General features: G+C 37.9%; 1 protein-coding gene across 5 annotated transcripts in view; it reads right to left on the bottom strand.

The window, feature by feature from the left end:
* The window catches only part of OSBPL11 (oxysterol binding protein like 11), a 108,246-nt gene extending 91,027 nt beyond the window's left edge, over positions 1-17,219 (bottom strand). The window contains exons 1-2 of one of the 5 annotated variants that reach the window (XM_073231481.1): positions 16,331-16,416; positions 11,050-11,377 (exon numbers count right to left, since the gene is read on the bottom strand). In XM_073231481.1, the coding sequence (XP_073087582.1) occupies positions 11,050-11,081 (32 nt within the window). In that variant the 5' untranslated portion in view covers positions 11,082-11,377; positions 16,331-16,416. Of the gene's footprint in view, positions 1-11,049; positions 11,378-15,972; positions 16,302-16,330 lie in introns of those variants that run through there. The other 4 variants (XM_073231480.1, XM_073231479.1, XM_073231482.1 and 1 more) reach the window with 4 other exon arrangements.
* Between the last annotated feature and the right edge of the window lie 242 nt (positions 17,220-17,461).

Raw genomic sequence — 17,461 nt, 5'->3', positions numbered from 1 at the left:
TAATACAACACCCGAGAAAGATTTAAATGACATGGACCTCATGACTCTTCCTGAAATGGAGTTCAAAATAAAAATTATTAACATACTAATGGAGGTACAGAAAGACATCAAGGATCAAGAATGAATTCTGGTTGGAGATCCAATCGTTGAAGAACACAATGGAGGGTATTAAAAGCAGGTTGGATATGGTGCAGGAGATGATAAATGAAAGAGAAACCAGAGAAGAGGAATACAAAGAAGCTGAGGCACAGAGAGAAAAAGGATCTCTAAGAATGAAAGAATATTGAGAGAACTGCGTGGACAATCCAAACAGAACAATATTCGCATTACAGGGATGCCAGAAGAAGAAGAGAGAGAAAAAGGGATAGAAAGTGCCTTTCAGGAGATGAAAGGCTGAAAACGTCCCCAATCTGGGGAAGGAGAAAGTCTCTCAGGCCATGGAGATCCACAGATCTCCCAAGACAAGGGACCCAGGGAGGACAACACCAAAACATATAGTAATTAAAATGGCAAAGATCAAGGATAAAGACAGACTATTAAAAGCAGCCAGAGAGAGAAATATGATCACATACAAAGGAAAGCCCATCAGGCTAACATCAGACTTCTCAGCAGAAACCTTACAAGCCAGAAGGGAGTGGCATGGTGTATTTAATGCAATGAAGCAGAAGGGCCTGGAACCAAGATTACTTTATCCAGCAAGATTATCATTTAAATTTGAATGAGGGATTAAACAATTTCCACATAAGCAAAGGCTGAGAGAATTTACCTCCAACAAACCATCTCTACAGTCTACTTTGGAAGGCTGCTATAGATGGAAGTGTTCCTAAGGTTTAATAGCTGTCACCAGAGGTAATAAAACCATAGTAAAGAAAGTAGAAGAGCTAATTCCTAAGCAAATGCATAATTAAATTAACTATCCCCAGAGTCAATCAAGGGACAAACAGTACAGAATATCATACCTAATATATAAAGAATGGAGGAGGAAGAAAAAGGAGGAGAAAAAGAAAAGAACCTTTAGATCATGTTGTAATAGTATATTAAGTGAGTTATGTAAGACTCTAAGATAGTAAGGAAGTTAACCTTGAACCTTAGGTAACCACGAATCTAAAATCTGCAATGGCAATAAGTACATACCTATTGATAATCACCCTAAATGTGAATGGACTTAATGCACCAATCAAAAGACATAGAGTCACTGAACGGATAAAAAAAAACAAGACACATCTATATGCTGCCTACAAGAGACTCACTTTAAACCCAATGACATACACAGACTAAAAGTGATGGGATGGAAAAAGATATTTCCTGCAACTAATAGTGAGAAAAAAGCAGGAGTTGTAGTACTTGTATCAGACAAAATAGACTTCAAAACAAAGAAAGTCACAAGAGACAAAGAAGGATGTTACATAATGATAAAGGGGTCAATCCAGCAAGAAGATACAACCATTATAAATATCTATGCACCCAACACAGGAGTGCATAGATATGTGAAACAAATACTAACTGAATTAAAAGGGGAATAGAACACAATGCCTTCATTTTAGGAGACTTCAGCACTCTACTCACTCTGAAGGACAGATCAACCAGACAGAAAATAAGTAAGGACACAGAGGCCCTAAATAACACATTAGAACAGATAGACCTAACAGACACCTACAGAACTCTACACCCAAAAGCAGCAAAATACACATTCTTCTTAAGTGCACATGGAACATTTTCAAGGATAGATCATATATACTAGGCCCAAAAAGAGCCTCAGTAAATTCAAAAAGATTGAAATTGGACCAACCACTTTCGCAGACCACAAATGTATGAAACTAGAAATAAATTATGCAAAGAAAATGAAAAATCCCACAAACACATGGAGGCTTCACAACATGCTCCTAAATAACCAATGGATCAATGACGAAATAAAAACAGAGATCAAGCAGTATATGGAGACAAAGGACAACAATTCAACACCACAGAATCTGTGGAATGCAGCCAAGACCATACTAAGAGGAAAGTATATTGCAATACAGGCCTACCTCAGGAAAAAAGAACAATCCCATATAAGCAGTCTAAACTCACAATTAATGAAACTGGAAAAAGGAGAACAACTGAGGCCCAAAATCAGTAGAAGGAGGGACCTAATAAAGATTAGAGCAGAAATAAACAAAATTGAGAAGAATAAAACAATAGAAAGAAGCAATGAAAGCAGGATCCATTCATGGTTCTTCAAGAAAATAAACAAAATACATAAACCTGTAGCCAGAGAGTCTACACACATAAACAGAATCAGAATGAGAAAGGAAAAATCACTACAGACAACATAGAAATACAAAGAATTATTAGACAATACTATGAAAAATTATATGCTAACAAACTGGATAGCCTAGAAGAAATGAACAACTTTCTAGGAAAATATAACCCTCCAAGGCTGACCAAAGAAGAAAGAGAAAATCTGAAGAGACCAATTACCAGCAACAAAATCAAACTGGTAATCAAAAAACTACATAAGAACAGAACTGCCGGTCCAGATGGCTTCACCGCTGAATTTTATCAAAACACTTAGTGAAGACCTAATACCCATCCTCCTTAAAGTTTTCAAAAGAGTAGAAGAAGAGGGAATACTTCCAAACTCATTCTATGAGGCTAGCATCACTCTAATACCAAAACCAGGCAAAGACACCACAAAAAAAGAAAATTACAGACCAATATCCCTGATGAACATAGATACAAAAATACCCAACAAAATATTAGTAAACTGAATTCAAAAATAAATCAAAAAGATCACCATCCTGATCAAGTAGGATTTATTCCAGGGATGCAAGGATGGTACAACATTCGAAAATCCATCAACATCATCCACCACATCAACAAAAAGAAGGACAAAAATGACATGATCATCTCCATAGATGCTGAAAAAGCATTCAACAGTATTCAACATCCATTCATGATAAAAACTCTCAGCAAAATGGGTATAGAGGGCAAGTACCTCAACATAATAAAAGCCATATATGACAAACCCACAGCCCACATTATACTTAACAGCAAGAAGCTGAAAGCTTTTCCTTTAAGATGAAGAACAAGACGAGGATGCCCACTCTCCCCACTGTTATTCAACATAGTACTGGAGGTCCTAGCCACGGCAATCAGACAACACAAAGAAATAAAAGGCATCCAGACTGGCAAGGAAGAAGTCAAACTGTCCCTGTTTGCAGATGACATGATATTGTACATAAAAAACCCTAAAGAATCCACCCCTAAACTACCAGATCTAATATCTGAATTCAGCAAAGTTTCAGGATACAAAGTTAATAAACAGAAATCTGAGGCATTCCTATACACTAACAATGAACTAACAGAGAGAGAAATAAGGAAAACAATTCCATTCACAATTGCATCAAAAAGAATAAAATACCTAGGAATAAACCTAACCAAGGAAGTGAAAGACCTATACCCTGAAAACTACAAGAAACTCATGAGAGAAATTAGAGAAGATACCAATAAATGGAAACACATCCCGTGCAAGGATAGGAAGAATTAATATTGTCAAAATGGCCATCCTGCCTAAAGCAATCTATAGATTCAATGCAATTCCTATCAAAATACCAACAGAATTCTTCAATAAACTAGAGAAAATCATTCCAAAATTCTTATGGAACCACAAAAGACCTTGAATAGCCAAAGCAATTTTGAGAAGGAAGAATAAAGCTGGGGGCATTATGCTCCCCAACTTCAAACTCTACTACAAAGCCACAGTAATCAAGACAATTTGGTACTGGCACAAGAACAGACCCATAGACCAATGGAACAGACTAGAGAGCCCTCACATAAACCCAACCATATATGGTCAATTAATATACGATAAAGGAGCAATGGATATACAATGAGGAAATGACAGCCTCTTCAACAGCTGGTATTGGCAAAACTGGACAGCTACATGCAAGAGAATGAAACTGGATTATTGTTTAACCCCATACACAAAAGTAAAGTCAAAATGGATGAAAGACTTGAATCTAAGTCACGAAACCATAAAACTCTTACAAGACAACATAGGCAAACATCTCCTGAATATAAGCACGAGCAACTTCTTCCTGAATGCATATCCTCGAGGAAGGGAAACGAAAGCAAAAATGAACTCATGGGACTAAATCAAACTAAAAAGTTTCTGTACAGCAAAGGATACCATCAACAGAACAAAAAGAAATCCTACAGTATGGGAGAATATATTTGTAAATGACATATCTGACAAGGGGTTAACATCCAAAATATATAAAGAACTTACACACTTCAACACCCAGAAAGCAAATAACCCAATTAACAAATGGGCAGAGGATATGAAGACACAGTTCTCCAAAGAAGAAATTCAGATGGCCAACAGGCACATGAAAATATGCTCCACATCACTAATCATCAGGTAAATGCAAATTAAAACCACAATGAGATATCACCTCACACCAGTAAGGATGGCCAGCATTGAAAAGACTAAGAACAACAAATGCTGGCGAGGATGCGGAGAAAGTGGAACCCTCCTGCACTGCTGGTGGGAATGTATGCTAGGTCAACCATTGTGGAAAGCAATATGGAGGTTCCTCAAGAAACTAAAAAAATACGATAAAGGAGAAATCTAAAAATAGAAATACCATTTGACCCAGGAATCCCACTCCTTGGAATTTACCCAAAGAATACAACTTCTCAGATTCAAAAGACATATGCACCCCTATGTTTATCACAGCACTTTTTACAATAGCCAAGATATGGAAGCAACCTAAGTGTCTGTCAGTAGATGAATGGATACAGAAGATGAGGTACATATACACAATGGAATGCTATTCGGCAGTAAGAAACAGATTCTACCATTTGCAACCACATGGATGGAGCTGGAGGACATTATGCTCAGTGAAATAAGCCAGGTGGAGAAAGACAAATGCTAAATGATTTCCCTCATTTGTGGAGTATAACAATCAAGTAAAACTGAAGGAACAAAATAGCAGCAGACTCAGAGACTCCAAGTATGAACTATTGGTTACCAAAGAGGAGGGGTGTAGTAGGGCAGGTGCGGAGGGAGGGAGAAGGGGATTGAGGGGTATTATGTTTAGTACACATGGTGTGGGGGATCACGCGGAGAACAGTGTAACACAGAGAAGGCACATAGTGGATCTGTGGCATCTTACTACACTGATGGACAGTGACTGCATTGGGGTATGGGTGGGGACTTGATAATATGGGTAAATGTAGTAACCACATTGTTTTTCATGTGAAACCTTCATAAGAGTGTATATCAATCACACCTTAATAAAAAAACAAAATAAACAACAAAAAACAAATCTAGCTGTACATATCTTTCTGTACATTTGCTAACAGGGAAATTACTAGGTGAAAGGTATGTACATTTTAGTCTTTACGGATATTGCCAATCTCCTCTCCAAACAGGCTGCACCAATTTAAGTCCCGCTTTCACATAAAAAAAGGCTACTTTCCTCATATCAGTCTAAGGCAGCATTGTTTGCCAACAAAAACAGGGTAAAGCTTTTACCTATAAACAGGACTTCCAGACATTATTAGGCTTTTCAATACCTCTTATGTTCAAAATTTAAGTTTCTAGAACTTAAGTGTGAGGTTGTGCTACACTGTGGAATAGGAAACTAAAAGGGGTAGAGGCTCTAGTTGTGACTTTCCCTCTGACTAATGCCACAGGTGACCTCGGCCAAATCACTTATTCTCTCTGGACCCCAGTTTTCTTATGTGTTAGCTACATCTTTTCAACTTCATATGTGTGTATGTCATTTATTCATCACCCAAAATACTAAAGGTTTTTCTCAACAGAAAATTTTTCCTTCAAAAGTGAAGTTTGCAAATGAGAGCAACATTATATTTCAGATTAAAATTTCTAGAGAAAAGTAGAAAAACTTTTCTAGTACAATACCTGGTTCACATAGTAGTATTATTGACCTATCCCCAATATACTTTCATAAGGTCTTTGTAGGAGCCATTTCAGTAAGACCAAGACACCACAGAACAAGAGAATTGCAGGGTCCTTAAAGTCCCACTGCCACCCTCCTTACCTGTATGTCTGTTCTTCTATTTTTGTATGTACCACTCCCCGGCTTTAAGCTGTACTTAGTTCCAAAATACACTCAGAGTAGCAATTTTTGTCTGTAAAATCTTGATTCAAGAAATAAGTATAAGGAATCTTTTCTTCCTTTGGATTAATTTTTAAAATGGAAGTGAAAAGAAAGAGAAAAGCATTTCCTTTCTTTCATACTTGAATAGACAAGAAAAAAAAGGTGGCAGCTGTGCAAGGAGCGCCAAGCTGTGCTCATCCTCATACATGCCACACAGAAGTCATTACTCACTTGGTAATTACTGAGTTGACTCTTCTTTCAAAAGTTTCACAGTTATGATCTAGGTAACAAATTCAAACACTCGAGTTTTTTTTCCTTAAAGTACCTATAAATATTAACTATTGAAACACACAGAATATTAAAAAGGCTCATTCTTTTTTTTTTTTGGTATCATTAATCTACAATTACATGAGCAACATTACGGTTACTAGATTCCCCCCCACATACTCCATTACAGTCATTGTCCATCAGTATAGTAAGATGCTATAGAATCACTACTTCTCTATGATGTACAAGGGCTCATTCTTTTAATTAAATAAAAGAAAAATCTCCATCATAATTTTTGGTGGTTTTATATATAAATTCAAACTTCCTATCACTAGAAAGTGAGTTGCCCCCTAATTACAAACATTTGTAGAATCAACTGATTTCATATCTTATATAGCTATAAAATGATGCAAAATTTTTGAAATATCACCTTAAAATATACAATGTATATTCTAAGATGAAACCATACTGCTCAGCAACCAAGAATCTAATAGCAAGAAAAAAAAATTTTAAGTGTAAGTATATTTTGTATAGAATCTTCCCAATTGCTGTCTTAAACTGATTCACTATTTACCATGATAGCAAAACAGGATAAAATCCCACTCAAAATTTTATGTAAAACCTCACTCATAAGAGAGGCAAATTAAAACTCTACTGAAACACCATTTTTCAACCTATCAAACCTTTAGATTTCTGCCAATCTAATAACACATTATACTGATAAGGCTGATGGGAAATACACACACAATCATTGGCACTGTACACCCCAATGCAGAGAAATTTGACAATAAAAATCAAAATTACAAATTGACTCAGTAATTCCACCCCTGGGAACTCTTCCCACAGATATATTCATATGCTTACAAGATGACATATGTACTACAGTTTATCACTGCAGCAAAATTTTGGAAAAAAATTAAATGTTTATTAACAATGAACTTCTTAAAGGTAGAGAACTGTGGACAGTGGACCCTTGAACAATGTGGGGGTTAGGGGTGCAGACCCCTCCCTGCACAGTTCAAAATCCACATGTAACTTCTGACTCACCCAAAACTTAACTACTATTGACCAGAAGCCTTACCAGCAACTTAAATATTTCTTTAACACATATTTTGTATGTTATATATATTCTATACTGTATCATTACAAGGTAGGCAAGGGAAAAGAAAATTTTTTTCAAATTGTTGAAAGTCTCCAAAAAAATTCTCCAATATATTTGTTGAAAAAAATCTGCATGTAAGTGAACCCATGCAGTTCAAACCCATGTTGTTTAAGGGTGAACTATATATAGTGCTATGGAATGAACTGTGTCTCTCCAAATTCATTTGTTTAAGTCCTAACCCTCAGTGTGATAGTATTTGAAGATGAGGCATTTGTGAGAGAATTAGGTATAAATGTGGTCACGATGCTGGGGGACCTTAAGACGGAATGAGTACCCTTATAGACAAGACATCAGAGGGCTCCCTCTCCCTTCTCCTTTCTCCCTCTTTCCCTCGCCTTGAGGACACAGCAAGGCGCAAGCCTGGAGGAGAGCTGCCACCACAACCTGACGATGCTGGCTCCCTGATCTCAGACTTCCAGCCTCCAGACTGTGAGAAAATAAATTTCTGTTGTTTAAGCCACCCAGTGTACAGTATTTTGTTATGCAGACCAAACTAATACATGTAGTATGAAAACATCTGTAGTAAAATGAAGGGAGAGCCAAATATATGTTATATTTGCTTAATTCTTTTTTAAGAATCTCTGGAAGCACACACAAAAAGTCAAGAATATTTGCTCTCTATTTTGAAGTGGAAAGAGACCTGAGCAGGTATAGGATGGGATAGAAGATTTCATTGTACACCTTCTAATATTTTTTTGGATCAAGTGAACATATTACCTATTTGAAAAAAATTAAACTAAAAATACTTTTCATTTATGCTAGTTATAAATGTGTGGAAACATCTACAAATTTGAAGAAGAAGCTATTCTTTATAGAACTGAAGACACAGGCTCAGGCAGCACATTAAAAAGGCCTTTGTCTAGGATAGGAAACCTGTTCCAGAAGCAAAAGTTGGTGGCATTTCATCTCACCATTTACATCATTCTCTTTCCATCCCTTTCTTTCCTCACTGCCTCCCTTCTATCTCAGTCTTTTCTCTTTGCTATATCCTTGTTTTCCCTCTTGTTCCTTCTCTTTTTCTCCCCCTACTATCCTTCTGACTTGAGTTTCTAGGGGCAGCCAGTAGAACCATGACTTCAGTTTATCTCCTCCAGGGACCTTCCAGCCAACCTCAAGAACAGCAGTGGAAGTTAGCTATAGCGGCAGCCAAAACTCAAGTACAGGGAGATACGCAGTGGGAAATCGTGCTTTGATACAATACCTAATAAAAAAAGAAAATCCTTTCTTTCACCAGCAAACTATATTACTCTGAAAATTGTCCTAAAACCCTGGTTAATGCCAAAACAGTAATATGACTATTTGATCAGGTAATTTAGTTTTTAAGTTAAACTTGAATAATTCTGGACACAAATCATTTTATTAAGCAAAATTAGTACAGGGGAGGACTCTTAGCTAGGGAAGATGTTCCCTCAAACAAAAGGAAAAAGATCTTCCCTTGATTCAGGTTAGTATAAATTACATGAAGAATACTCTCCATTATTTTCAAAAGCAAAACAGAAGAACTTAAAAAGCCATAATTTCCTGCAAGTATAATTGATGAACAATCGTGATTTATTTAAATCTGGGACCTAAATTATATGATGTATTTAAATCGACTAAAAAGACTAATTTGCATGTTCTAACATTAACCTGTTTGTACAGTTTTGATACAGTGTAACCTCTATGGAAAATAGGAACTCAAATGAACTGTGTTAAGACCTGTAAAGCAAACATATAAGGAAATTTAAGAAATCAGAGTTTACCAATAATAAACCAAATCTTGTTCCTCAAAGCTTGGCACAGCTCTCACTAAATTTTCAGAACAATATTTTATAGTTCCCAGTTACACACCTACAAATTGTCTTTCCCTTGTTTTTACCTAGCTCCTATAGCATATTTCAGGTAAGGAAAACAAAAACTAGGGTAAGAAAAATACATTCAACTTTCCTTTAATCCCTATAGATTAAAAAAGCAATCATTCATGACTTTTTCTTCAAATCAATCTCAAAAAGAAGTGGTAAAACCTCAAAGACAGTAAACATTAGGTCATATCTAGGCAAATTTTCTTCTCCCATTTGCGAATAGGTACTTTTCCTTGTAACTGAGTACTGACAGTTTTTAAAAGACACCAGGTCCAACCATAAAAATTATTTCTACACTATACATTTGTAGATGTATACCCATTTACTGAAATGCACAACTATCTGCTAATGAAGAAAAGAGGTCTGCTTGTTTGTTAATGGTGGTTAGCCACCACAGAGCCCAAAACAAGAAAAAGCAGGACCATCATGCAGTCAAACCCTAGTTTGCTTTTCAGTTCCTCCTCTGGGTAGTTCCCTTTTATTCTAATAAACAAGTGGCAGATTTGGAACATTTACTATGAAAAACGGAAGAAAGACCCAGAATTAAGAAATCTATTTTCCTTTTAAATGATGAGCACATCATATGAGTATAAATTACTCTGGGAAGAAGGAAATTTAAAGCTAATCTAATAAATTTACTTTTCAGATTTGGTTTTAAAAAGGTCACCATGACATATTTTGCAAATGCTGAAGATCTTCCCTTTTCTGATTCATTTCCAATACCCTCCCAAAATAAGTCTTGGGATCCCTACTTTCATTGTTCTGAGTGTACACATCAATTTGGAATTAACCAACAGAACTTCACACATACAGAGGCTCAAAATATTTGCTGGAAGAGTTTAGAACACTAGCAAATGATGAAACCAACATGTCCTAAACTAATTATTTATCAACAATTACTCATTTCTTTAGAGAGCTTATCTACTTTTAATACCTCTATGTAAATTACTACCTAGGAATAAAAGTTCCTCCACTTACTATCTATGTAAACTTGGCCAACTCATTTTGACATCTGTTTTCTTCAGCTGTAAAATGGGAATAACAATGCCCTATCTTCCTCCAAAAGCTGTTGTGAGGATTAAATGTGACAATAGTAGTGAAAACATTGTGTATGACATGAAGCCAATTATCTACATTTCTAATGCCCAGTATCTCTGAAGATTCTGCTAGATAGGCCACGTAACATTCTGGCAACTTAAGCTCAACATATCCAAAATCAACAGTCCCCAAACCTGTTTCTCCTGTAGACTTTTCAAAGTTTCAAATCTGTGTAACAGAGGTCAATTTTTACTTCCTTCCCTTGCTACCACCCTCCACCCAATCAGTCAATCCTCCACTAATGGTTTCCTCCTTTTCCAGCCTAATCACACCTTCCCTTGATTATCTCATGTCTAGGTCATTGCCCTGATCTCCTGTTGCTCCTCTTATTTCCCAACAATCAAATTCAGTTCCAAACTCTTGGCTTTGGAAAAAAATTTCCAAATGCTTAGTTGTCAAATCTATGTCAACAGTAGATGACAATCCAGAGTTCATTTCTATTAACATCTGTAACAGGCACCTTCTTGTAGGGATCCCAAAGATCTCCACCTGGCAGAATTCACACCCTGTGGGGGCTGAACCTCCTGACTTGCTTCTGATGAATACTGAAAAGTGATGTGACTTCACTTACATGCTTAGGTTACAAAAGACTGTGACTTCCATCCTGCTGGCACTCTCTTGCCTTCTCACTTCCTCACTCTGATGAAACAAGTTGCCATGTAGTAAGATGCACTGTGGAGAGGGCCATGCAGCCAAGAACCAAAAGAAGCCACCACAGTCAGTTCATGAGGAACTGAGGTCTTCGTCCAACAGGCCAAAAGAACTGAATTGTGCCAAGAGCCACATGAGTGAACCAGGAAGTGGGTCCTTCCCAGTTGAGCCTCAAGATGACTGCAGCCTGTGAAACACACAGAGCCAGAGGCCCCAGCTAAGCTGCACAGACTTCTGACCAACAGACCCTGGGAGATAAAAATGTTGCTGTTTCAATACACTAAATTTTGGGGAAATTTGTAACACAGTAATAGATAACACAGTATCTTAAAATTTCAAGATAAATTTCAGGTAGACTAAAAAATTAAATTAAAAAAAATCACTTAAAAGCTACATGAAAACAAGCATTAAAAAATTACTTTCCATAATTCAAAGGGAAAGCAAAATGAGTTTTGACTTACAAAAGTTTCCTATAAGCCTGAAAAAACGTAATAAGTACCAGACTAGAAAAATCTTTGCAGCAAGTACAGCAAAGAATTTTACCATATGAAATTAAAACATGTTGCATGCAATTACATATGTATAAAATAAAGAACTAATATAAATTTCTCTAAAACTATAACGAAGGAATCAGTAAGAGTGCCTCTAGGGAGAGAAACTGGGGTAGCTGGGACAATTATATAAGGTAAACATTTTGCTGTATATACTCCTCTTTTACCTATTAACAAAATATTTTTAAAGTAATACTGGTATTAAAAATATTAATATGTAACACTTAAAAAACAGACATCAAGTATATTAACAAAACTTTAAGAGAAAATACTAATAGAAAAATGAATAAAACATAAACATCTTCCACAAAAGGAAAAAATATATAATTAATCACAAAGAAAAATTAACTCAAAATGGATCAGACCTAAATGTAAGTGCTAAAATTTAAAACTCCTAGACAAAAGCATATGCTCAGATCTTTGTAACCTGGGACTCAGCAATGGTTTCTTACATGTGACACCAAGTATAAGGAAAAATATAAGTATACTGGGCTTCATGGAAATTAAAACCTTTTCTGCTATAAACAATATCATTCAGAAAATGAAAAGACACCACAGAATGGGAAAAATATTTGCAAATCATGTATGTGATAAGGGAATTGTACCCAGCACACACGAACTCAACAACTCAATAAAAAGAAAAAGATAAATAACTCAGTTTAAAAATGGGCAAAGGATCTGAACAGACATTCTCCAAAGAAGATATACCAATGACCAGTACATACATTAAAAGGTGCTCAACATTATTAGTCTCATCAGGGAAATGCAATTCAAAACCACAATGAGCCCATTTCACACATACTGGGATAGCTAAAATAAATAAGACAGACAATAGCAAGTGTTGATGTGGATGTGAAGGAATTAAAAGCCTAACACACTGCTGGTGAGAATATAATGGTTCAGCCACTCTGAAAAATAGCCTGACAGTTACTCACTAAGGTAAACATAGTTTCCATATGACCCAGCAATTCCATTCCTAGATATATAAATCTAAGAGAAATGAAAACATATGTCCACATAAAACTTGAACACAAATGTTCAAAGTAGTATTATTCATAATAGCCACCAAATGAAGCAACCCAAATGTCTATCAACTGATGAATGGCTAAACAAAATGTAGTATAGTCATATAATAGAATATTATTCAGCCATAAAAAGGAATGAAGTAATGATACATGCTACAACATCTATGAACCCTAAAAGCATTATGCTAATTAATTTTCTGAGTCTGCAACATTTAAAGCCCAGGGTCTGAACCACAGGGTCTTTACTAAATTTCAACCACTCCATAAGATAACTTGAAATCTCCATTTTAAAAATGGGATAGTAGCAAATTACAAGTAAGCAGTTGGATATATGGCTTTCCAGTTCCAGAAAGAGCTGAGGTCATGGAATAGAATGAGATAACAGAAACATGTAGCTTAAAAAGAGAAGATGATGGAGTATCATACCAGCTTTTAAAGGAAAAGACCAGCCAAAGAAATATAAAGGGTCAATTTGAGGAATGAAAAACAAACCAGGAGAAAGTAGTTATCAAAAAAGTCAAGAAAACAATTATAACAGATACACTTAAGAGAAATAGACTGGAATAGGAGTCTAAAAAACAATCATTTTTCTCTCATAACTGTGGTGAGGACAGAGCCAATTGTCAGGAGTTGAGCAATAAATGAGAGTTAAGGAAATAGAGGCAGTTTAGAATAAACTGCTTTTTAAGAGGAAAGGATTAAGTTGTTTTCTACTACTGTAGTTGTTTTAGAAACTTTGTCTACAGACTTTAAGCCTCAAGGGAAGAAGCTAGGGAAGGGGGAACACAGGACAATGGAGAAAATTACTTAATCAATATCCTACAGGACAAAGGGATAATTCAGATTGAGAGCTAGGTTGAAAAATTAGCCTTGGACAAGCCTCATTAAAACAAAACTATGTCAGTGTGTAAATACAGTAATGCATTATTTACCTGCATCCTTGGGGAAGAGTTCCACATAACCAAATTTTCCAGAGATTTAAGCTTTTAAAAAAATTGTTATTTTATTTTAGCTATTTTCTTTTAAATTGCTCACCACTGTATAATACAGTTCTCTGCCTCCCTAAACAGAATATACTTTCCTGGATGACTTAAAGTCATTGTGAGTGATTACTGTACTAGGAAGTAATATAGCTGAGTCTGCATGTTATTTTTTTAAATCTTTGACTGTCCTACATTGTCAGTTGCCATTTCCTCTGTACATTTCCCAATAACCTTTTTCATTTGTGCTTCAAATAGACTCATTTGAAAATTATATAACCATTAAATAAGATCCTAAGGGATAACACGATTCTGAATCAAAGTACAGGAGTAAAGTGCATGGCATTATGACAATTCTCCCCAGTGCTAAGAAACCTGTCTCATGTTTCAATTCAATTGAGACTGGGCTTCAAAGAGTTGAGGATGTCAGAAAACTGACCTCTGTCTACATGGAATATTACTTTATCTTGTTTCCTTAAATCAGATCAACATACCCCTGCCAAGTAATTGGTAATTTTATGTGGTTAAACTTTTTATTGAAATATAGCTTACATACAACATTATATTGATTTCAGATGAACAATTTAGTAATTATGTGGTTAATCTTAAACCACACACTGAAATGCATCATGCTGATTCCAAAGGTGAGGCTAGATATATCACAGCAGCTAAAATATACTCTCCTGTCCTACAGGCATTTACCAATGAAGTTATAATCTTCTATATTTTGTTTCTGTATATTAATATAGTCATGCAAGAATCTAATCCCTTTCAAATTTCACACTAATTTCACAACTACAAATAGCACAAGGGCTAAAAAGGACTAGAGTCAGGAACACAGGCAGTAGTTAACCAAAATTTAAGAGTTCATTCCTTTAGTTCAAATACCACAATAGATAACAATTTCATTTATTCTTAAGATTCTGGACGATCCAGCAATTCCATGTTTGGGTATTTATCCAAAGGAAACAAAAATATGAACTCAGATAGATATATACACCCCTATGTTCACTGCAGCATTATTTATAAGAGCTCCAAGACATAGAAACAACCTAAGGGTCCACTGACAGATGAAGATGTGGTACACACACACTCACACACGGAATATTATTCAGTCATTAAAAAGGTGAAAATCTTGTCATTTGTGACAATATGAATGGACCTTGAGGGCATTATATTAAGTGAAATAAATCAGTCAGACAGAGAAAGACAAATACTCTAACTTATGTGTGGAATCTAAAAAACAACCAACCAAACTCATAGATACAGAGAATATAGACTGGTGGCTGCCAGAGCTGGAGAACTGGGGAGGTGGGGGATGAAATGGATGAAGGTGGTCAAAAGGAACAAACGTCCAGTTATAACATAAGTCCTGGGGATGTAATGTATGGCATGGTGTATAGTTAATAATACTGCATTGTATTCTTGAAAGTTGCTAAGAGAGCAGATCTTAAAACTTTACCGCAATTTAAAAAATTGCAACTAGAACTATATATGGTGTTGGATGCACACTACACTTACTGGAGTGACCATTTTGTAATGCACACAAATATGAAATCATCATTGTTCACACCTGAACATAATATAGCTGACACTTGAAAGGGTTTGACTTGCACAGCTTCACTGATATGTGGAGTTTTTAAATAAATATCTTGGAAAATTTTTGGAGATTTGTGACAACTTGAAAAAAAACATTTTCTTTTCTCTAGCTTACTTTACTGTAAGAATACAGTATATAACACATATATAAAATATGCATTAATCAACTGTTTATGTTACTGATAAGGCTTCCGGTCAATGGTAGGCTATTAATAGTTAAGTTTTTAGGAAGTCAAAAGGTATAGGCAGAATTTTCAACTGCATGGGGGTCAGAACCCTGCACTGTTCAAGGGTTAACTGTATAATGTCATGTCCAATATATTGCAATTTTTAAAAAATTTCTGGTTATATCCCCTTACATATTACGTATCAAAAACAAAACTACCTTTGCTTCTCCAGATCTCCCTGTTCCTTAAGCTTTTCATTCATATTAGTGAAAATTAACGAATGTACACTTTCTCATCTAGACAGAGCGGGAGTGGCCTGATCAACTCAAACCAAAACGTCTCCAGGCTCACTGGTTTAGAGTATGAGAGGCACCAGCATCTGTACCTTGATGCCCTTGTATTCAAATGATTTATGTACATCTCCCCTTCTAAGTTACAAAAGACATGAGGGCAAAAATCTTTCCTCAATTATTCCATTCAATCCCTGACAAATACGTTTTAAGAACCTACTATCTGCTAACCTGTGGACACAGGTGAGTTGGTCCTCGCCCGCACAGTCAAGCAGAAGCCGACTTTGTAAACAAGTCACAACACAGGCAAAAACAGAAGTGAGGTACAGAATCAAATCAGAGGAAGGATTAACTCCAGGGCTGTACAGGAAGTTCAGGGATACATTTATGTAGTCTGAAAAAGCCTTTCGACCTGTTGAATGGACGAATGAATGAAATCTTGCTAAAGAATATGAGATCCCAGGTCCAAATGAGATGTATTAGCTGCTTCTGGAAGCCAGTGGGTAACACGCTACCTTTCAACAACTGCCGGACCGCAGAGTCCGGCTACTCACCGCCGCAGGAAATCACCCTGGAGAAGGGGTCATACCTGTACTGCCAGCCTTTTGCACCGCCACCGCGGCTGCTGCTGTTCTTGTTCGGGGCCACCGCTGTGGCCAGGCCCTCCAGTTTCCCTTCGCTCTCCAAGACTTTCATTGCTGACACTGGTTCACCCCCCTGCATCTTAATTCCAAAGTCCATTTGCCCTTCTCCGGCGGGAGAGCACAACTCTGTAATTTTGTAAGTGCCAGTTTTTAAGATTAGATCTGAAGGTTATTCCAGTTGCTAAATCAGACGGCGGCTGGAGTGGGAACCATCAAGTGGTCCAGGGAAGGAATACAAGCATTCCCACTGAAGGAAAACTTTTAAGAGGACAGGGGTAGCGCTGAGGACAGATATCCTTTAAATATCTATCTCCTTCTCGGCAAAAGCAAGGAGGGAAAAATCACCCAGCCAGGGGACTTGCCGGCATTGTCACAGGAGAAGCAGAAGCAGCGCAGGGAGGTCGCGTGCTCCAGCCAGGAGGGCTCCCGAAGGACGGAGTACCACGGCCCGGCAGCCGCGGCCTGACCTCTGCGCGCTCGGCCCGAGCCGCCGCGCTCCCTCTTCTCCAGCGAGTCCTCGGGGGCACGGTCCCGTCCAGCCCGCTCGGCGGGACCCGCCGCAGCCGCCGAAACAGAGCTGCGGCGCCCGCGCACAGCCCGGGAGGAGGGTGGGCGAAGGAGGCCGCCGGGGGCGGGACGCCGGCTCCCAGGGCCGCCTCTCCTCCGGCCAGCGGCGAGCTGCTCGGGGCGACTTTCTCCAACGCCCGCGGCCCTGGGCCCTCAACGGGGTTCCCAGGGCAGGCAAGTCCCTGTCTCGCCCTCCAGCCCCAAACGTGAATGGCACAGCTGCGGCCACCGCCCCACCCACAGCCCCGCGGCGGTCACCCACCCGCCCGCTCCCTCCCCGCCTTCCCTTCCGGAGTAGCATGAGCTCATTTCCCCCAGAGGAGACGCACCTGGCGCCATCTTGGGGCAGGGCACGCGGCCCTGAAGGGGGCGGGGCTTGGGTTAGCGGTGCTGTGGCCGCCGACGCGGAAAAAAGGGAAGGGGACGGGTTGGAAGAGGGGGCGGGATGTGTGACAGCCTGGGAGGCAGAAACAAAGGCGTGCGGAGGTTCGTACCGGCCATCCTGACCA

Source organism: Manis javanica, chromosome 3 (assembly GCF_040802235.1).
Source record: "Manis javanica isolate MJ-LG chromosome 3, MJ_LKY, whole genome shotgun sequence".
NCBI lineage: Eukaryota > Metazoa > Chordata > Mammalia > Pholidota > Manidae > Manis > Manis javanica.
Note: the sequence above shows the minus strand (reverse complement) of the source record. Positions and strands in the feature narration are given on the sequence as shown.